At 40.1% G+C, this 23787-nt stretch overlaps 2 protein-coding genes across 9 annotated transcripts in view; one reads left to right on the plus strand and one right to left on the minus strand.

The window, feature by feature from the left end:
- tox4b (TOX high mobility group box family member 4 b) overlaps positions 1-23787 on the minus strand; it is a 206392-nt gene that overhangs the window by 90668 nt on the left and 91937 nt on the right. The gene's annotated exons all lie outside the window — the stretch shown is intronic.
- On the plus strand, positions 1242-23006 carry casq1b (calsequestrin 1b). The gene is made up of 11 exons (XM_079579948.1): positions 1242-1552; positions 19183-19276; positions 20141-20241; positions 20311-20422; positions 20499-20572; positions 20826-20956; positions 21252-21297; positions 21367-21421; positions 21505-21605; positions 22198-22272; positions 22564-23006. The coding sequence occupies exons 1-11, from the start codon at positions 1316-1318 to the stop codon at positions 22870-22872; spliced, it is 1335 nt and encodes a 444-aa protein (XP_079436074.1). The 5' UTR covers positions 1242-1315; the 3' UTR covers positions 22873-23006.

The raw sequence follows: 23787 nt of genomic DNA on the forward strand, positions 1-23787 counted from the left end.
AGTAAAGTTACAGTCAGGTCGTTTGTTGGTTATTTTTCAACAATAAAAATATCTGCAAGAAAACAAATACTTGTATTCTATTCTGTCTAATGGGTAAAATGTTAAGCGGTGTGGTGTGGCTTTAAAAGGACTATACGGAGTTCAACAATGATAAAATTAAGCATTTTCCTCCCCCTACCTCCTCTATTCACCACAACTGCCTCTGAAATCCTGCACTGTCACTCAAAAAGTTGTTAATTCGGGTCCAAAGTGCCGTCATGCACGAGCTTAATATAGAACTTGCAGTTACACGTAAGACCTGAGGTGGCAGTAGTGAGTTTTAAAATGACCATCTTGCATCTAGCCCCTTTAAGTCTGCGTTTTTGTTCAAACTAGCCTTAAATACATGTGCCAGTCCTCATACCTTCTCAGCATTAACCAATTGAAAAAAGTCTACACAGCCCTGATAAATGATGCTGCAACTGTGTTCATCGATTTTGTTAAGAAACAGAAACTGACATCAAACTGGCAAAACTGCCTGATGGAGGTGTGTTTCTGCCACGCCTCCTCTGGGCGCCCCTGGGTCAGGGCCCTGTAGCTGCGCCCGGTGTTCCCGGCTCCTCCTCACCTTGTTCATCTGTACACAGCCTTATGTATTTATCTTTTTATTCTGTTGTGTGTGTGTGAGTGAGAGTGAGAGGGTGTGTACTGAGTAGACGGGGGGAATCAGTGTGAGTGTGTGTATGTCACAATTGAGAGATCTATGTATATTCGGGGGATGGGCTTGGTGTTTTAAATACTGTGATCTGTAAAGTACTTTGTGATACATTTCTGTATGAAAAGCGCTTTATAAATAAAGTTTTATTATTATTAATATATTATTATTATCAAGTATTTTGTAGCAGAAAACATAATTCCTATTTTGTCCACATAGAATTGAATACACTACTTTCCCCAAAATGAGAAAGTCAAGAGAACATGACATGATATTGGCAGGCTGTGGCACAATGTTTAGTGCTCATGTAATTCAAAGCAGTCCACAACACCTCCTTCTGGGACTCAGTCCTTCTATTTTGGCAGCCCCTCAGGCTTTGCCCCTGGATGAGTGAGACGGAGGAGTGTCATGTCCACTACCCACACCAGGACCGTCCCCTAAACGTCAGCGGATCCACGTGTGGGACATTTTTAAAAGCAGGTGCCTCTCCCCCCTCTGCTCTTCTCTTGCCAGTGGGGACAGGCAGAAGTTTGTGCCCCTAGCCCGCACTTATTGACCCTCATATTGTTAGGAAAAGCTCTTCTACCCCACTGCGACTGACCGCTGTGAGAAGACAGCACCATGAAGTGGGGCTGGGCGATCGTGGGGGTCCTCCTGACTTTGGGGGCCCTCAGCTGGGCAGACACCGGTTTGGAAATCCCAGAGTATGACGGCAAAGACCGCGTCCACGAGCTCACGACTAAGAACTTCAAGTCCATCATGAAGAAGTACGACGTGATGGTGATCTACTACCACAAGAACGTGCAGGGCAACCGCGCCGCCACCAAGCAGTTCCAGATTGAGGAGCTGGCTCTGGAGGTGGGTCCACGCCAGGGGGTGACAGCATGGGCCGCACCGAGGGAAGGGTGGTCCATGTGGGGGAAGGGTCAGAGGCAAACCAGGGCAGTGATGGTTTCACACGGAGAGTTTTGGCTCCGCTTGTAAATTCCTGGATGTGGTCGGGTCACTTTTTTTTTTAAGAGGGCGGTGATGATTATGCTTGTCAACAAACAGAGGTGATTGTCAAAGAACAAGAGATTCATATATAGGGAGATATTTTTATAATGAGAGGTAAAGTTCATATAGAGTAGAGTCAATGAACTACTGAAAATTGGGTTCACACAGTCTGGCAGTTGTCATAGGCATCATAATCAATAGCAATTTCGAAGTTACTCTACTTTTGGACTATAATTAAACATTGTACTGCAGTATCAAGAGCTTGCACAAACATTGTACTATCCCTTCTTTGGACTTGGAGCGTGTACGCATATAAAAACAAGGATCTCTTTTGGCCTGTGCAAATACAAAAAAAAACGTATAATTGTATAAACGCTCTCTGAAAGAAATTTTGAAAACCAATTTGAGCCCCAAGGCCCGACTTTTGGTTTGGAGCAGCCTTCAAAGTAAGAAGAATCTGATTCACGCTGTGACGAGCAGGTGCAAGGATGAAGAAAAGCGTAATTACAAATGCTCTGCAAATTGAAGTCTGTGATTGGAAGTCGTGTTATACAGCCCAGGAAAAAAAAGCTTTTGCAGATTTCTTTGTCTGACTCAACAGCAAATTTTTGATAGGGTTTAATTTATAATGTCAATCAATATCAATAATACACTCATTTATCCCTGGACAAGACGATCTGATATACGATTTATATTTGGTCAAGCTGTTCTAAAGTGCATCTACATTTCCCACGATTTTTGAATCATTCTTCTTCGCTTTCTTTCTTGAAGTCTCTTGCACAGTGCTGTATTTCCCACAGCCTTGCCCTGCTCGTCAAAGTGGCAGTGTCTTCTTTCAGCCTGTATCCGCGACATAAGTCACCTCTGTAAATAGCCCGGGACAGCTCCGCATGTGGGGAGAGACTAAGCGCTCTCTGGGGGGAAGGTCCAGACGGAGTTTAGGCCCATATCTCACCTATTCCTTTACGTGCGTTGCCAGGTTCCTACGATTTTTTGGGCCCGGCAATAAAACGTGCAGCGCGCAAGCTCCCTGTCCCGACATATGAGAAATTGAGCCGATAATCGAAAAGAACAGCGTGTGCCTGATTGTACAATTGTTATTCATTATCACATCCGAAACAGAATTAATTACAGCACGAACATCCTTTTCAGATATTCACCAAAACTGGTTTTCTGAAAGCAACCCTAACTTTACTTGTACTGATCTATTTTGTCTGAGTTTGCAATTACACTGTGTCCCACGGAATATTAGCCAAGGTGGTACGAAAACAGTGCCGTGCTAAATGTGACAAGAAGTGGGCGACAGTGGGCGACAGTGGCGCAGATGGTAGAGCGGGTCGTCTCATGATCGGAAGGTCGGGGGTTCGAATCCCACCTCCTGAAAGTGCACACTTGTCGTTGTGTCCTTGGGCAAGACACTTCACATTGCCCCCAGTGTCTACGTACATTGGTGTATGAATGAGAGTATGAATGGGTGAGTGGGTCCCGCTTTGAGTGCCTAATGTAGGTGGAAAAGCGCTATATAGGTTGAGACCATTTACCAAGTACATTTGCTAAAAGAATATGGCACAAAAGCATGAAAGGAACATATTTACCCTCTCAACCTGAACAGAGGACATAATCTCCAGTTTGGCTTTACCCAAATCTGAAAGCTTCTTGAAAAAAGTGTCAAAATAGTGGCAAGAACAAGAAGAAAACAAGGATGAAAATGGAACAAAAATGTGGCAAAAATGTGACAAAAACACAAGAAAAGCCCCCAAAAAAGGAATGAGTTACAAAAATATATTACTTTTTTTAGTAACTAAGGAATGTAATATATTACTTACACAAAATACGGGAGTATATTAGTCCCTACATTTCAAGTAACTCGAGTTACAAGTGCATTTAAATGTATGAACGAAAAAATGCCAAACTCCCCTCAAATAAAATGCAGCACCAAATCAAGTTGGACACTGGTGTATAAGATCTGCAGTCTGTACTTAATGTCCTCAAAACAAAACATGAGAGAATGGGGGAAAGCGAAAGAAAAGGAAATTATTACTTACTTGCATTATTACTATTTTTTCAATTAATATATTTGCCAAAAGTAACTCAAAGTTGTGTAACTCAGCTACATTTTTGAAACAGTAATATGTAATACAAACATAATACATGTTTAAAGCTGTAATCACTAATATAGAATATATTGCAATTTTCAAGTACTTGCCCAACACTGGTAGCTTTTAGATTTGGATAAAGTCGAACTGGAGAAAAAACACTGGCATTGTGGCAGAGAGAATGGGTATATGGATCTCCAGCTGTATGAATCTAATGGACAATGTTTGTATATCGTTGTGTACTCCTGAGGTTTCATGTCTGATCTAGGCAGCGTAGTCAATGTGGAAGGTGTTTACATCCAATGCAGTGGGAATTACGGTTGATGCCTGTTAAATGCCACAAAAACACCCACCGGGATGAATTGTAGTGGTTATTGATTACTGGTTAATTATCACAGGGTGCAAAGGAAACAGGAAAGAACAATGCCTCTTAGGTCCAACAATAGACTTTAATTAACTGGATCCCACAAACTTACAGTCACAAAGGAAACTCTACTGATTCCTCTAATGGGTCAATGAATCCGAGATAATCTGAAATTCTTGCCGTTTATTCTCATACTAGTAAAACATGCGATACCGATTGATACAGTGTAACGTGGCCAGTGTTGTTTAATGACCAGACTCTCCTGAATTCAAGCCTTTACAAACATAAGCTTCTGTGTGTATATTTGGAAGCGTTAGAGAGTGACTGATAATCTCCTAATCGCTCGAGTGACCTCTGAACTTTGACAAACCGGGCTCAAATTTCAGCGACCTTTTCCCTAACATGGGTCTCTCACTCTGCTCGCTGCCAAACTGGACACATACACTGTACGCAAGGTAGCAGAAAGTCAAGTTAATGGCAAAATACGATATTTTTAAAGCAACACATTTTAGCAAACAGAACAGAGAAACAAAGGGGGTCTTCACCTCTTCACCATTTACCGTCCAAAGTGCATTGAATGAATTATCGTCCCGCCATATTTAATTAAAGCTGCCGTAATAAGCTCATGCCCCATTACGCCGTAACACAGGTGTAAATGGCGTATATTGTCTTCATGTATAATAATCTTCGGTCTCCCGAGAAATCTGAGCAAAGGTCAAGTCGTCGCCGTGGTTACCGTCAGCATCACTCTGAGACTTCCTGCTTCGTGAATCTCAGCCCGTACATATTTAATGTCAGTAGACGGTGCGGAAGCTGAGGGACGGATATTATGACGGGTTCCCACATCGCTTCAGACTTTCAGTGTTTCATTGTAAGACAAGATCGAAGCATCAAAGTCCATTTCATCTTGATTTTCCGTTCGGTTTTATTTTTTCATTTGCTAAAACATAGTTAGCGCAATTATATTGAAGATTTTGCTGAAGATTGTGCAGCTTTCTTTAGTTTGGCCATTTTAGTGACGTTTATAGTTTCACTTCCTTATTGGACACAGTGACATAGATGAAGGCTTACCATAGATACAGACGGCATCTCTGGAATCGCCCATATATGGTCATGTTTGAAAACAGTTAAGGGGGAAAACAATTTTGAAAAAAATCTAAACTTTCTTAATTATTCAAAAACTACTGTAACAAATGCTGAATTGTGAATATAGTTTCTTCTAAACAAAGAAACAAAGACATGGAGAGGAGCAAAGTGGTTCAACAGCCCATAAATACATAAATAACGGTGATGCTAACACGATGCTACATGTCAGCATCGGGCTAATGCTAACATTAGCTAGCGCTAGCTACAATTGCCGTTTTTTCACTTCTACTGAACAATTTGCTGTGAGAAAATATCCATATGGGCCCGATTTACACTTGACTTTATTCATGTGTGATAAATAAGTTCATATTCCACCAGAAAATGGCTAAAAAGAGTGAAAAATTGTGTTTCCCAAAAGATTCTATTTTCCCCCTCGGCGAGGCCACGCCCCCTTCTATGACGAGATGCCGTCTGTATCTATGTTAACCTGTTGCCGTGCCGACCATGTTCAGTCAATGGGAAATGAGTGAGTCACGCTGCCCTTTACCTTTACTGATGTCACTTCCTGTCAGCAGCTTAAAAATTCAAATAAAAATAACTTTTCTGCCCGACATTTCTTAATTAAAATGGCTGCTTCACTGAAACAAAATGATAACTGATATTATAAGTCATATTTTCAAAAGCATTAAAACCTGTCATGCACTTTAAGCACAAGTGACAGCAGCCCTGCATGGTCATAGACTTTTTTCTGAAGAATCTAGAAGGTCATGCGGGTCTTTGAACTGAAGCTGGGGAACATCTTGGACAAGGACCAGAGATGAGTCACCTGTCACATCGCACAGATGTCACATCAGGGAAACCATGTTGTTATTAAGCCCTGACATTTTGACAGACAGAATAGGCCTGTACTTTAAGGCACTCATGTGAAATTGTTTTGAAATACTTCAGTGAGTGTCCTGGGTTCGAGCAGTAGATTTCCAATTTGTCACGTGACATGACATGGCATTAAAACTTTTATAATAACATTCTATTGACCATTGTTCTGCATTTGGACAACATGAAGGAAACATTAAATCTGAAGAAAAGGCATGAATACCAAATTCTGCAAAGAAGTCTGATGGCTTTAGTTAAACCAATTAGCCCTATGTAAACAAAATTTAGCCCTATGTAAACAAAATTTAGCCCAATGTAAACAAAATGTAGCCCTATTTAAACTACAGACATTCATTTCTATTATTCAACTTAAACTGTGAAACTAATATATGATTGACTCATTACATGCAAAGTGAGATATGTATTGCCTTTATTTGTTATAATTCTGATTATTATGGCTCAGCTTGTAAAAAACCCAAATTAAAAATCTTATATAATTAGAATATTTTGAAAATGGATTGTAAGCCATTCATTTTAATTATAACAAAGGCTTTACATATGTCACTTTGCATGTGATGAGTCTTTATGATATGTAAGTTTCACATTTTAAGTTGAATTTCAGAAATAAATGAACTTTTGCTGTATTTAGTTATAGAATCAGACTGACGCCGCTGTAATACTAGGGATGGGCAATACCACATTTTTTGGAATCAATACGATACCGATACTTTAGGGGTCATTTTTCTCGATACCGATACTGGTCATTTTATATGGGTGAATGTGTTTCAATCAATATACATTTCTAAAACTGGTTATTTTATATAATTAAGAGGTAAATTTAAATGATTTTACTTTAACTGGTTAATGTGAAATTAAATACATAAACAAAGTTTAAAATTAATACTTTAATGACAAACAGAATCTAAACCAGAATGATATGGCTGGCTTAGTTCAATCCCCTGCTCCTGTGGATTGTTTGGCTCAGAACAAAAATGTAAATCGTCCTTTTATGTTTAAAATTGCTGCCACGCCTTCTTTTTACATATGCAAATTAGTATCGATGTTGAAAAAGTAGCCGTTTGGTATCGATATATCAATATTGTGGTATCGATCCGCCCATCCCTATGAAATACCACATTCCTTTCTCACAAACATTTGCTGCTTCCTTGTTAAAATTAAAATAGTCAGTAGCTTCAATACTGTCATAAATGAATGCCTTTTTTTTGCCATCATCTCACTGGAATCAAAAAGTGATAAGCAGCATGCTTTAAATGGCTCTCTTTTAATGAGCTGATAATCTACAGACGCACATAATCACAGCTAATCACATTAACTTGACAGAATCACCGCTCAAGGTAAAGCTAAACCGCACTTTCGACTGGTCAGGTTTGCCTTGGTTGCGCTGCCACTACAGTCTCCCTGGCACAACCACAGCACCGCTTTCCAATTAAGAGTGTGAACGAGGCGCTAAATTAAGAGCTTGTTTGTCCGGCGTGACGTCATGAGCAGTGACAGGAGTTATGTTCAGTGAAGTGTCCTTGGCCGCTCATGACACATCCAGCGTCTTGAGTCGCTCGCTCTATTCTAAGTGTTCAAACCCACCTGTTGTCGGGAGGATTAATAATAGATGCACTTAACAGATTCAATTAGAGACTCGCTGTGGCTGAAAGAATATAGTTTTGCTTCCTGTGGGTCTGTCAAAACATGGATTACGGGTATCATAGTTAAGCTTCACTGTGATGAATACTTCCTGGATGAATAAGCAGGGCCGGGTATCGTTTTGTCAATACTAAAATATTTGTCATGTAGAGCCAGATGAACCATTTCAACACAGTTTAATGAAATGTATACAAAAGTCCCAAACAATTGTCTCACCCCCAGATTCCACATTCTCCGTGCTCGCCCCGCTCCGCTCCGTTCCACTGCGCCCCGACCTCCGCAGCAAATGCTATTGCTATGTTGAACGTTCAGAAACATTCCACATCGTCCACTCCGCTCCGAGGGGCCTGCGTCGCCTCTCCGCCACTCTGCCTCGCCACGATAAAAATACAGATCAGCTCTATTTTCAGGTCCGTCTGCGCCCCATCAGCTCCGGCCAGATCAAGCTCCACAGTTCGAAGTATATTTACACAGAAATGTTACATGTCGATTTTATAAGCAGATAAAAAGGGGTACTATATTGTGAGGCGTAATGATACAGGAGCACAACGTCCGCGCAGTAACTCCTAAAGACTTCCCCCGCTCACTTCCGTCAATAGAAGCTGCGTGACTTGTAGAGAGCCTTTTACAACAAGCAGAAAATATATTTTGGGAAAGTGCTTGCGCATTCCTACCTCATGGTAGAGGTCCTGAGTCCTGTGTCGTCGTCTGGGGTGAGTTGGAAATCTGTGAAACATTACTATACTATATACTTTCTGCTTGTTATCACAGCCCGGCACGATGCACGTAAAAGGCATTGTTCACAAGTTATCGACGCTTCTTCAACTGTTCTCTGCGAGCTCTCTACAAGTCACGCAGCTTCTATTGACGGAAGTGAGCGGGGGAAGTCTTTAGGAGTTACTGCGCGGACTTTGTGCTCCTGTATCATTACGCCTCACAATATAGTCCCCCTTTTTATCTGCTTATAAAATCGACATGTTACATTTCTGTGTAAATATACTTTGCATGAAAACACTTCACGTAACTTTATTTAAATAGGGAACACGTGGAAGAGCTTGGTAGCTTCTATCGTGAGCTTTTTTGGAGCTATATGACATGTGGGAGAGGCTCCGTATGTGCTCCGTTTGCCTGACAGAGCGCACGGACAAAGACCAGACGGGTATATATTAACTCGGCTAAGGTTAGGTAAGAACATATCTTGGTATGTAAAAACGGTGGCCTATTCCTTTAAGCTTCTGTTGCTTTCGTTCACGTAACTTTTTTTTCTGCCTCTCTCTCCCTCGCGCATGAGGGGGGCACAGGCTTCATGCTTCAACGCGGTATAGCTCGCATGCTCATAAATAGTTGTTTATTATTTTATTGGGAGGTTTATTTCTCAAAGTCGTTGCTTTGTGCACGTGCTCCTCGTGGAGCTGGAGCACTGGCGGAGAGGACCGGGGCGGACTGAAGTGGAGACAGTGGGCGTTGATGTCGCAGCCGTTCGGAGTCGGGGCGGAGCGGAGTGGAGCTGAGCGCACAGGCGGATGATGTGGAATCCCGAGGTCAAAGTCCAATTTTTAAAAAACACTAAATCAGGGCCAAACGAGGCTAACATGGAACTAAATTAGGAAAATCACAGCCAGATTTATGGATAAAATTTAACTTCTGTGCATTTTTAGAGATTGCTCGGAGAGTGAATCTCAGGGATTTTGTATTAACAGGCACATGAACTGAGCACATTTTCTCCTGTTTGGCTTCACCCAAATCTAAAGCATAAAAATGGGGACAAAAACATGGCGACAAAAAATGTACCGGGAAAGCAACAAAAATGTGACAAAAGCATGACGAAAACACAACAAAAAAGCATTCAAAAAACCCGACAAAATCATGACAAAAACGTGGCGAAATGACAAAAATGTTACGATCACTTTTGTAGGTCTTAAAGCAGAACTAATTAACTCATGCCCCTAGAGGCCATGAGCGCCACTGCAGGTGTCGTAGCATGTTGTGTTATTTTTTATTCATTAATTGTCCGTGAGAGTAAATACTGCACTGACAGAAAAGACAAAGGGAGAGAGGGATATTGTACATCCAATTACACAACGAAGATCATTTTTTTCACTCAAACTTGGCTGTAAATACTGTTTAAGTGGTGCTAGCCCGCTGTTAGCTTTGCCCATTAGCCTGTTAGCGTCCTCTTCGTGATTCCACTAGTGTGTATTGGTGGCAGCGATGTTGCAATTGTGGTTTTCTGGCCAGAGACACCAAGGGGAGATCAAAGCCCCCCCAATCATCCCATTAACACTTGTATTACCCCCAAACAGACAATGAAAAGGATTTAATGTGGTAAACAAGTTATTTAGTTCTTCTTTAACTTTCAAATGAGTTATTCCACTGTCGAGAAGCTATTAGATTTGCGTAATGCCAAACTGGAGAAAATGTGCTCGGTCCAGGCGGGGGTTAAGAGGTTAATATTATATGACCTAATATTAAAAGAGTTAAGTTTTAAATTGGTGATATATGTATTGTGCAGCCCTAGTACATTGGAGATTAATTTTTAAAAAAAGGCTGTAAATTGCGGACAAAAACATATTTATCTGTGGGGAAGATGCAAAATTTCACGAATTAACACATTTATTTGTACTGTAATATTGATAACAAGAATAAACGTTTCCAAAGGCAGGCATCAACAACTTATTTCTAGCGGTGTCAGAGTGCTAATTGGCTGAACGTGTGCAAGTTGTCTCTGTTACTGTGAATTCTCTCCTGCAACATCCAAACACATGCATAGCTGACTAGGTGACAACATAGCTCTTGATGAATTAACAAGTGAATTTGTCCAGTTAAGGCCCATGTAGCTCGGATTTTTATGATCACTATTTGCGCGTATACCACACAATCTGCCATTTTACTGGCACTTTTAAAATATATTTTATCCTGCAGCCTTTATATAAAGAACCAGAAAAGGCATTCAATAAACCGCAGCAGCCTTCACCCGCTACAACTCTATCGGCAGCACTAGACAACAGCAGTATTTTGACCTTGGAGAAATCAGGTTGTTGGCCGGCCTGACTTTTGACAGACACAAAATAGCTCTGTCAGTGGGCACTTTCGAGCGTTGTTGTGAAATTGCCCCTAAATACTTGAGAGCTTTAAATTACCCCAAAAGAGTGTGCCGGGAGTCTGACCCAACCCCGAGTAGCGATTTCCCATCCGTCAAAAACATGACTCTGCGCTTCTGTGGCAAGTAATGAATCAAACAGAGATGTGAGAGTACAATATGATACAGTGAGATTGCCTATTTGGGAAATGGAGAGACATGAGAGACTATTAGAGTGATGTATGAACCACAAGTGACTCAAGAAACTCCTGTCCTGAATCTCAGAGCAAGGCTATTCTATCTAACGAAGAAGCTAATTGCACTTACACTTACACTCACTAAATTAAAAAACTAAAGCCAGTAAAGCCAGTAAAGCCAATAGTCCTACACTCACTAGAAAATTGTTTTGTTTTATTGTTTAAGGATTATTAGTCAAAAGTCAGAAGAAATTGTTGAAATATCGCCAAAAATGAACAAACAATTTGATATGTGAATTAGGATAAGGTGATATGGCCTAAAATCTATATCACAAAAGAAAAAAGAAATATCACAATAACAATATATTTGACGATATAATTGACAACGGACAAATGACTTCCAAATTCCAGCCTTAACACCTTCGGAGAAGATTAATGCGAAGATATTTCATTCTTTTGTTTTTAGCGTCATACTAATTTCCTCACAAATATGATCAAATAAAGGAGTTTACATTTCATTTTACTTTTTAAGCATAATATATAAGCATGATATAAAAAAGCATGATATAAAATTACAACAATATCAAAAATAATACCGCGTTAACAATATGCGATACGATATGGTCCACCCCTTATGTAACGATTTTAGAAAATACCTAAATGAAACAAATATAGGCTCTGACTAACTTCCTGTTGGCCAGTGCAGGACAAGGACTGCTTCCTGTCCACATTATAAAGTGAATTAAAAATAAACTAAGATATAATAAACAGAAGAAAACTTAAGGGAACATTAAGCAGAGTGTGTTTTATAAGCTGACAGTGGAGCTATTTTAACATTTGTTAAGTCAAATTGACATTAACTTTTAGCTTCAAGGCTAAAACACTTAACGGTTATAAACACAGAAGTCTGCTCCGGTGAAGTATTTCCTGAGTAAAGGTTTTAACATGTACATTATTATCCAACAACTGCTGGTTTTCTGCCACGTACTTTTTTAATTATGGCGATACACTTTTGTCACGATTCGATACGTATCACAATACTCAGGGGCCGATTCGATACTTATGGTGATGCAGTAAGTCATTAGGATAAGTGATATGTTTCCCTTAAAATGTGTAAAAGACATGTGTCTAAAGTTTATAAAGCAAACGCCATTTGACATTTTTTGAAGCGTTAAAATTGAAACGTAAATGTCACAAAGTGCTGTGTAACTGGAAACAAAGGAGTGCATGATAAAAATGACTCCAAATACAATTGAAAGTGTAGCGATACTTTACAAAATATTGATATTTTTGTCCAAAAAATTATTTGGTAAAATAATAATTCTGATCCCTGCCTTATTATATACCAACCACAGCGCACTTTATGCTCAACAAACACTATTACTTCAAAAGGAAAACGAAAGAAGCAGCACAGTGCAGAAACACATATTGCATTAGTACAGTCACTGTGTCTGTTTTAAATTTAGATCAGTCTCTGCTTTGTAAATGAACAGGCTCATCACTGCCCCTGTATCTGCAGTGCATTAGAGGAAAACACTTGAAACTACTCATGCTTCTTCAAACAGCTGTCAACAATGAAGCTTGAATGGAGCGTCTCATAGCAACAACCTCCGCACTCCAAAACCCATCTCCGTCCGCCGAGAATAGAGGACAGTTAAAATGCCATCAAAACTGGCGCGAAATCCAGCTGATGATTTAGAAGCCAGCGACATTGCAAGCCCAAAATAAACATAGAGCGACATTTTTATTTTTTTCAGCACACGGGCAGACACACTGAGTCCAATGTATGTGGAAGCTCACCATGATATACAGTACTGTAAAGAGTGCACCTCACTGTTGCCATCTAGCTGGAATCAAGATAATGAACAGCTCTAACACGGCTGTCAATGATTCAATTAACAGAAAAATGAATAGTCATAATAAAAAAGTAAGTCTTAATATTAACTATGGCAAAATGAAGATCGAGCTATAGAGGGTCAAAACTACTCCTTAAACCAGTCACTAGTCAAAACATGATGGCATTAGGAAGAGGGCTGGATGTCCTTAGAAGTTTAAAAGCTACTTGACTAGTCTTTAACGGAAGCTATGAACATTATTGTTCTGTTAAGGCTCAACATAATGAATTTCAAGACTATTTACATTGTTCTCACTCAAGGCATTCATTTATGAATTAAATACACGTGAAATTGTGTTTTACAAAAAAAAATGTTGAAAAAATTCTTCAAAATAGCAGTCTTTTGCTTTGCCCACTTTTGAAGTTTTTCTCACTGTTTGAACTGTTTGAAACCATTTCAGGTGACTGCCTTATGGAGGTCATTGAAAAAAAAATGCCAAGTATAAAGGGCGGCCATTACGAAGAATTTAAAATATAAAACATATTTTGAGTTATTAAACCCTTTTTTGTTAACTGCATAATTCCATGTCTTCATTCCATAGATATATAGTCTATATAATAGACTCCCCGTTTGCCATAATTACTACATTCGAGGGGATATAGCGGATTACAGACTCCTCCTACCCTGCTGTGACGGAGCATGTTCCTACAAAGGGCATAAGGGCGGGATCTTCACTGTAGACTCGGCCATCACGAGGCGCGTAGTTTAGTCATAGCCACGCCCGCGCCATTAGCTCTAATGCTAACGGCCTGTCGTTCAAAGTCCGGTCTTCATTGGTATACGAGATTTCTAAAAAGTTTCTTACAAAAAACAGCCTGGTTTCTTTAATTGTAACTAACCCAGCATCATCACATTTAGCTGTAGAAAGTTTTAAAAAAATTAGAAACCAGGCAAGTGCAATGCTAACTATTGGAAAACTAGCTTGTTTTGCCGCCCACATATGGATGCACTGTAGCAGTAAAGCAGTGCAACGAGCGGCCATTGGTTCATTCATAGTTTAATGCCTTCAATGAGAATCGTAGTGTGTTAATAGTGTTGAAAACAAAGAAAAGCCAATACATGAAAAGTGTTTCCAAACTTTTGATGGGTACTGTAGGTTCCGAATAATGTCTAAAAATGTAAAGGAACCCTGCCCTAACCAGAAGCAGCATCTTAGAAAGCACATTTAATGTATGCAGCCGTGCTCTAGTTCTCTCTAACATTTTCCTCGCCATTTTCTCATCAAGTAGTGGTGTTTACACTTCCTGTTCCTGGAAAAAGCCATTGTGGTGGCTATTTTTAAAAGATAGTTCCTCAATGAAAAAGTCTCAAGGAGATGTGACATATCCCAGTGAATGAGAAGGTTTGTTGTATATTTTTTGAATGGGAATCAATCACCTACACATCTGGAATATTATAGCACTGAACACTAACAATGTAACACAGCAGATGGCGGTTATTGACTATTTTCTGTTTGACAACAGGCAAAGGGATGAGTTGTCCAAAAATAGCCCATGTGAAGATAAAAAAAAATGGAGTAAGTTTAAAAATAGCACCTCCAAATGTATTATGCATTGTGGCCAGTATTATGTCATAGGATCTGTGTTATAAGCCTTCCACCCTGGAGAATTCATTGAGGCATAAATAAAAGAGCAGCCAGCCTTCGTCACTGGGTTGAGGAAATGTAACATCACTAATTCATGTGAGAAAAGACGAGGATCGCGGCGCGGCATAAAAAATGAACACGAGTGACGTCCAAACCCAGACACCCAGTCACAAAGAGACTAAACACAGACGCTGCTAGCTTAGTGAGACTGTGAATTTCAAGATCTGTTTCCCAAAATCTTACAAAAAATGAAACAAGCAAGGCCTTTCACAACCATAGGAAACCATCATAACGATAGCATAAAGCGGAAGTAGGTATTTATGGGGATTGTCTACATAGCTCCTGTAAACTTGCAGATAATTAAATTAAGTCCTTCGCACACATACAAAGTGCATGATTTGTTTTGTATCTTGAGTCGTTTCATTCCCTCTGTTGCTAAGTTATGGAGAGCACCTGCAGACGGTTGCTCATGAAAGCTGGAGATTTGTTTTTCTTCAGACGGAGTGCGACATGTTTTTGCCGCTCGCTGTGACTCATACACAGATGGTCACTGACACTTGCTTGGCTCTTGGATTTTCTACAGTCTTTTTATACACTCATTTCAGTGTTTCAGTAAAGCAAGTCAACAAATCGAGAACTATATGAGTGAAAAAGCAGTACATTTTAGATGTTTAGTCTGTGCTCTTACTGTCCAAAGGCATGTTGACATGCGGACAGTGTGTGCCATTTTATCTTTATGTTTTTGTGTTGTTTTTAGCAAACAGTTGCAAGAGATGAAAAGTAATTTGGCCCTTTTACAATACAAAGCTTGACCAAAATAAAGTTGCCACCTGGATTTAACTGTTATGATCTGGGGTTTCTGCAGTTGGTCAGGTTTAGGTTCAGCAACACTATATGTGCCCAAGAATGAGATCAGCTGACGACCTGAACATCCTGAATGACCAGGTTACACCAAGATGGCAATGGCTCACATTGTGAAAGAGTGGTTCAGAGAGCATGAGACATAATTTTCACACATGGATTGGCCATCACAGAGTCCAGATCTTAACCCCATTGAGAATCTTTGGGACATGCACAGTGGTCACACACTCCCATCATTATAATAATGCAACACTGGATTTTTTGCCATTGCAGAAGCTTATTGAAACAAAGCCACAGTGAATGTGTGGTGTAATCAAGCAGTTCATAAAAATCTTAGTTTAAAGCCTTTTTTTGGTCAGTGTACAATATGTTGTTCCAAGGAGTGTTGACGGTGCAGTTAAACTGCTAAGCTTTGAAAACTTTGGCAAGTTTTCTCAAACTAATATTCAAATGTGTCAATAATCTTTCACCCGAGCCACTCAGTTCATTTATGTAGAGACAAAACAGCAATAGAGTCACCAGAGGCTCCATCAATCATAACTGTACCATTCCATACCGCAAGACTTCATTTGGTCAGTCTGCCATTTCGTTCTCTGGTCCGAAGCTGTGGAACTCATTACCCACAGAACTTAAAACCATATCTGAGTTTAAAATGTTCACTTCTAGGGTTAAGTCTTGGCTAAAAACAAACCAAAGCTGTACCCATTTGTAAATAGCATTGAGTCTGTGTGAATGTAGGTGTGAGTGCATACAGTATGTATGTGTGTGACTTACAAAGTTTTATACAAATGTTGTATTAATGTATTTTATTATTGTAAACTGTGCAGAAAGGCCCAACCAGAAACATGAGCTGCGAATTAGCACTAGCTAAAAGCTCTTCATGCATCGCATGAGCTACAAATATTAATTGTAACTATGTGGATTGTATCGTCCCTGATAAATAAATAAATACAAAATAAAATTAAAAAAAGTAAAGCGTGTTTCCAACAGGGCTACAATCCTGGGGTAAAAAATGAGGGATGAAATACTGATCGAGCAAGCCTGAAGGGAAAATGTGCAAAACTTATTACCACATATGTTAAACAGACAAGCCACACACTATACATTTTTAATGACCCAGAGCAGTGTTATCTAACAGGATGATGTGCTGAGGAACACATCTAAACAAATACAAATCCAGTGATGACACACAGAATAGCCAAGTGGAGGTTTTTAAGTCTGTAAGAGTTTCATATTATCTAAGGACAACCTCCTGCAAAGATTTTGATTTTTTTCATGCAAAAGCAAAAAGAAAAAAAAAAATGATGGTAGTATGTAGTGAGAGGAAAGTAACTCTACCCTTCAGCACTTTAAGCATAATCAGCATGTAAGCAGCGTGTCAGCGGCTACACAACTGAAATACAATCCTCAGCTGCACCTCACTGAGCTCATAGTTTCGCCCAGGGTCAAGGGAGACTGACAACTCACAGAGTCGCCACAAGGCCATGATACCAGCCCCAATACCAGAGCTAAGTGCAAGACTGAGAGTGGACAGCAAAAATAATATGAGAGCAATAAAAAAAAAAAAACTGGGCCCCAGATACGTGGCAATAAGAAAAATTTCTGTTTTCAACAACTCCTGCTAAAATGTGATGAAAGAAAGTTGACGGTCAACAGTGTGTGAGAGTTAGGAGAGGCCAATAGCACAATAGTAACAAAACAATGGCCTTCAGTAGCACTTTAACAAGCAGTATAAGCAAAGGCTATTATTATTTAAGGAATTGAACTTAGAGCATGTGATCCCGTAGATATCTGCAGTCATGGGAAAAACACATTTGAAGAGGAAATGCATACACTGGCGAATGTATAGATGACTTGAGATGATGGATTTGTGTGTCAGTCTGTGTCAGGTGTCCCTCCCATTCATCAAGCCCCCTCCACACCCCATTCTATATGTAACATGTCCATGACTTCTCCGAGTGTCTATTCGGCAACTTGCCATGTCTCCTGAAGACCGTATATAGCGCTAACACCGCCTACCACAAGCTCAATACTCTTATAGATACACCAGGCTGACCAATATGGGCATGCAGTGGCGATCTGAGCGAGATCTTTGTAAACCGCCTCTCTTCCCAATTAAGATGACAATGAGACGAGCATACATCAATTACTCAAACTAAAAGAAATACATAACTTGGCACAGGTCGCTACAATCAGACGAAAAGAAAAAGATACTCGATTCGACCAATACGGCTGAAGTAGTTGCTGACTAAAGGACCTCTGTTTGCAGGCAGTGGTTACAACAATTAAGAAGCCTGTAATTACAGCATTAGGAGAGAACGCAACACTATATGCATCATCCGGTTGTTTTATTCACTGTATTAATATTTCTAGAAAGACAGACCAAAGCCTCTGAATAAAATGTTATAATGTAAAGCTTCTAATTGAAGAGGAGAAGTAATAATAGGAAGAGAAGTAAAACAAGAGCTTATTTTGGCTGTAGAAACAGGTGAAACAGTCATATCGTTGTTGTAAATGTGGACGTGTTCTGCTTCCTGTGAAGGCGGCAGCCCCTTAAAGCGCTATCTCTTGTTGCAGTTGATCACGAGCCAAACCACGCATATCTTTCAGGTATGTTGAGGTCTGCCCCATGTGTTTTTAGGCTGGGCTGTGACCGACTCCTGCGCCCGCTGACTGTTCCCTTCCTCCTCCTTGATTGCAGTTTAGTTTTCAAAGAGGGAATTGCAAAAGGTAAAAATTCACTGGCGCCACAGACCCATGAGAGACTGAACTGCTTTCAAAGTCCAGCACCAGCTTCGGCCGCATCAGTGTGACTTTTATACATGCACTACCTTTGGATCTTTGGATGACAACTATGTTTCGGGAAAATGGAAAAGGCTTCATTCTAATCTGCAAAGGCTGTGCAGCAAATACTTTACATACATTAAAAGCAGCATGGGTGAAGTTGGCCGATATTGCTTTTCTGCTCAGATGTTTTAGGGCATTTTTGACAATGAGCTTAGGGGTGAGCGATATTGACAAAAATGAATATAGTGTTTTGGGAGTTTTTCTCAAGTGATTGTATAGCAATAGTATAGTGCATCATCGTCATCTTATCATCAAATCTCCTGTGGATGACAATGACAGAGAACTTATTGACAAAACAATAGAATCTACTATGTGAGCTACTTTGCTGGGCTTTTGGACGCAGCTGAATGTAATCCATTTGCAAGGCATTGTAACTGAATCTGTGCTGCTTTGCAAGTCACTACAGGCCGCTTTTGCCTCGCCTAACCTTGTTGCACAAGGGGCAAAGTCAATTCATATTCATAAGCACTTCACGCTAAAAGCACATTTGCCAAATTAAAACCAAGGCTGAAGGAGGCTTTTATGGAAGAGTGTCGAGCGAAAGAGAGACCTGAACGCATACATACGTATTTACAGTCAGTGTAAATATGTGGGTGCATGTTTGCAGTGGTTTCTCTTCCATCGCACCTGTCGCAGTGACTCTTCCCCTCGACATAGCCGTATCAAGTTGTGCCCCTCTTGTTCTGGTGGTGGCCACTGCCCTGCTCCTGTCGGGCCGGCTATGAGCGCTGTCAATTGTTGGCTTCGGTTTCACTGGATTTAGAAAGAGCAAGGCAGCAATCTGTAGCTTCTGCATCTGGGGCCTTGAAATCGAGATGAAATGGCAAATGTTTACATGTGGAAAAGCTGAAAAGAATGCGCTCACTTAGAGACTAAATATTTGTGTTGTTTCAAATAAAATCTCTCTTCTTAACTTCTTACTCCCGCCCCTGCATTGTCTGTTTGCCCAGCTTGCAGCACAAGTCCTGGCTGATCTGGATGACCAGGACATTGGATTTGCTCTTGTTGATGAAAAGAAGGCTGGTCCTGTTGCCAAGAAGCTGGGTAAGGAATGAGACGTCCTTGAAAACAAGACAATGTGTATGACGAGGATATTAAAATGTAATAACAACCAGAGCTCATCACAATGTATTTCTACCACAAGCAATAAGTTAAATGTGCAGGAACAAGACTATAATATTATAATATACATATACATATATATATCATATTAGATGACTATCTAATGTGCATTTAGTCATGGTGGGCACAGGGCCTGTTTTTTGTACTGGAGTCAGAAATGAGTGGCTCCCACTCTTGCCTCAATGCAAGAAGGTCCTGTGGTCAAGCCATAGGGCTGGGTGGGTTTCCTCTTGTTGTCTTTAACATGCCCAGTAGGCTAATCCTCACTCTTAGTACCAATGACCATGATCCTGACTTTTGATCTGGAAGTGGGACTTAAAGATTACATGTAAAGACATGTAATCTTTAAGCTGCACAACGCTCTTCTCTGTTGACTGTACTGCTGCGTTTTTGACTAATTACCTGGACAGGGGCCATTCGACTGACTTTCTCGAGGCTCACACACTACACACCCATCTCACAGCCTTGTGGGTCCTACCTTTGGGAGAAGACAGTTTGATCCGTGCAAATGAAAATTCTTCTTCCTCCATATAGTATATATTGTTCAGTATAGGGTTAACTTTTGCATTTTTTGGGTTGAGACCAATGAAATTTCTCTATGTGTGATTTATGTGAGGTAGAATTTACAATAATAAAGTTATTATTTCATGTTCTTGCTCACACTGCTTCAAATATGACTCAGAATTCCCAACACAACCCTGCCATCTAGTGTTCATTATCAAACATACCACTTGACTTGACCACTCAGTAAAAAAGCTGCAGATTAAAGAAATATTGTCACATCAGGTCTGGACGAGGTCGAGAGCATCTACGTGTTTGCTGATGACGAGATAATTGAGTATGACGGAGAGCTCGCTGCAGATACTCTGGTGGAGTTCCTCTATGATGTAAGTTTATCCAATTATCTGTAATTAATTTAAATATTGCCCCATTTTAGAACGATTGTGTCCCTTTAGGTAATTGAGGATCCGATTGAAATCATTGACAATGAACGTGAGCTGAAGGGCTTCTTCAACATGGATGAGGTCATCAAGCTGGTGGGCTATTTCAAGAACGAAAAATCCCCCCGTAAGCAGTCACACAAAGCCATTTGAAAAGTAAACTAAAATAGCACTGAATATATTTGTTTCATTTTGACTCCCAGACTTTATGGAGTACGATGATGCTGCAGAGGAGTTCCATCCTTTCGTCAAATTCTACGCTACGTTTGACTCCAAGGTTTGTAACAGTTAGTAAGTAATAAAACATTGTACTTGGTCTACACACCATTCACTCAAACCCTGCATTTTTGTCTTGATGTTAATGCTCTAATGTCCAATTGCATATGTTCACTTCTTTGCATAGATGAAGCAAGTTTGGACATGTAGAGCACAATACACAAATGAACTATCTGAGTACTTGCGTTCTATATATGGTAGAGAGTGGTTAGATGTAGAGTTAATGTGCCTTACCTTGTTGTCCAAAATTTCAGATTGCCAGGAAATTGAAACTGAAGATGAACGAAGTAGACTTTTATGAACCATTTATGGAGGAGCCCGTCACCATCCCCGGAAAACCCTATGTCGAGGACGAGCTGGTGGAATACATTGAACAGCACGACAGGTGATTTGAAGAAGTTCTTGGATAAAACAGTGTTAAACTTTTAATTTTATCAGACAGAAGAGTTTGTTTGTTGTCAGCGTTACATAGCATTTCAGCCACTCAATCTAGCTTTCATCAGCGGCGTCATGTGTTGGTGTTTTCCTGCTGTAAATCCTTGAAGGAAACCTACAAGAAATATCACAACACCAGATTAGAGATTGAACGTTTTAGGCAAACTAACATCTCTGTCTGACAGAAATAACAAAATACTAGACTGTCCTGGTCAATTTGGTTAAAGAAATCTTAAAATGTCCAGGCCTACCTTGAGGAAGCTTGAGCCCCACAGCATGTACGAGATCTGGGTAAGACACTTTCCGTTTCTGTTGAATGGTAGAAGGCAAAGTTATGATTATTTCTTTTGGGCTTGACAGGAGGATGACATTGATGGAGAGCACATTGTTGCATTTGCAGAAGAAGATGACCCGGGTAATGTCTAGATCTCGTGAACTAAGTCTCTGTGTAATCACCAAAGCAACCTATAATCTAAAATGGTCTATTTTCTGCAACAGATGGTTTTGAATTCCTGGAAATCTTGAAGGAAGTTGCACGTGAGAACACCGACAACCCGAACCTCAGCATCATCTGGATTGACCCAGACTCTTTCCCCCTGGTATGAACAAAGACCCTCGTGCCTGCAGAGTTTGGGATGTTTGATTAAACGTTATGGAGAAAAAAGCCAAAATTGTAAAATAACTCATTCATCTGTCTCCATTGGTTTATTATTATAGAATGTGTCATTAACCCCAGAATACTTTACAATTGACGACACAATCCTGAGCTCTATTTGACTTTACCTTCTCTTCACTTTAAGTTAGCTATAAAGCAGGGATGCACGGAGCAAAATCTATCATCGCCTTAAAAACACAACTTTCATCAACTAAATCTAAGTGAATATGGACATGCTGTACATCGTTTTAAAGCTTAGAATCTAAATTGGAGAATCCGATCGCTGGATTAGGTTTAGCCTTTGAAAATGTATGTATGTATGTATAATATGACTTTAATGATCTTAAAATAGAGAGAAGAGTCAATTCAGAGTTTCACTCAAAGAAAAACACTTTTAACAAAGGCTCTTGGTATCGGTAAATATCGGATATCGGCAGATACTCAACCCCCAGTATCGGTATAGATAGCAAAAAAGCTGGATTGGCGCATCTCTACTATAAAGTGAAAATAATAATCTATCTCTCTTTGTTTTACAGCTGGTTCCTTATTGGGAGAAGACCTTCGGCATTGACCTTGGTTCTCCTCAGATCGGTGTTGTTGACGTTGAAGATGTAAGAATGTATTTAAAAAAAACAGATAACTAACAAAGAAAATGTCCTTGAGAAGTACCACTAGTACCAACATGGTCAATCTATTCCTTAGCTACAGTTTCAGAGTCTAATGTCCTGTTGACAGTCTTTGTTTGTAGCAATATTTTAAAAAAACAAGATTGACAAGACTTAGTTATCAGGTCCTTTCCACAAGCTGGACTTGAGATGTTAAGACTTTTCAACACACGACAGCACTTTGAAATTTGTGAGTGTAAATTCAGAATTTCAATAAAATATTTCACCTCTCGTCAGGCCGACAGTGTGTGGATGGATATGGACGATGCTGATGATATGCCAACTGCTGACGAACTGGAGCAGTGGATTGAGGATGTTCTTTCGGGCAAAATCGACCCAGATGATGATGATGATGATGACGATGATGACGACGATGATGATGATGACGATGACGATGATGATGACGATGACGACGACGACGATGATGACGACGATGATGACGATGACGACGATGATGATGACGATGACGACGACGATGATGACGACGATGATGACGACGATGATGATGACGACGATGATGATGATGACGACGATGACGACAAATAAGCTTTATTTATAACTGTGGTCTTTAAACGTGATAGTTTGGATTTTTAAAAACTGTATCTGTATAAGCTAGCCTGGCCAGCCCGCCTCTTCTGCTCGATGTTCAAAATAGGCTGAGACTTTGCCCACAGCCAATCCCAAAACCACCAATCACAGATAGACATTTGTAGCATCATTCAGAAGAAACTCTATCACTTAGTAGAGTACTTTGCCATTGATTTTTGTCAGAAACTGCCATTTTCAGTGCGATATCCAATGCTTTCATACGTAGGACATGTTGGACAGACCAAGCCTTTCTCTGATTGGTTCATCTGCATGTCTATCACACCCTACAGGTTTGTAAAGAATGGGGAAAGTTGTATGTAGTCTGGCTGGCCAGGCTAGTTTAAAATAGTTTGAAATGCAGAATCTGTTCTCGCCCCTGCTCTAGATCACCAACAGGGGGCGTTGCTTAGCCCTCAGTGGAAGCAGAGAGAATGTAATATGATGAAAAGCTTCCTGATTACATTAGATTGTACATTGAAGAGTTCAATTGCAAAGACGTTCATGATTTTTGTTTCTTTACTTCACAGAAGACAGAAGTTTGATGAGGACCTTTTTTTATTGCACCAGAATAGATCTGGAGATTGAAAGCCTTATCTGTTTTTGCAGCAGAACTCTTCCGTTACACATATTTGGAGTATTACTAGTTCACTGACTGCTGCTTCAACAGGAGCTGCAGCGTCAAACTGTCACGAATTGAAAAATCACAAACTATCACTTTAAGCATTGTGTGGCAAACTATTTTCAGTTTGCTTTTTGTGGTTTCCTGTGAAACCTAAATGGGAACTAAGGCATGATCAAGCGGCAAGCCAATCTGCCAGTAAGATTGACCCTCACAAGAGCGGTTTGTGAAACAGGTGTGAATAACCACGTTGC

The sequence above is a fragment of the Gobius niger genome (genome assembly GCF_951799975.1).
Source record: "Gobius niger genome assembly, chromosome: 21".
Taxonomy (NCBI): domain Eukaryota; kingdom Metazoa; phylum Chordata; class Actinopteri; order Gobiiformes; family Gobiidae; genus Gobius; species Gobius niger.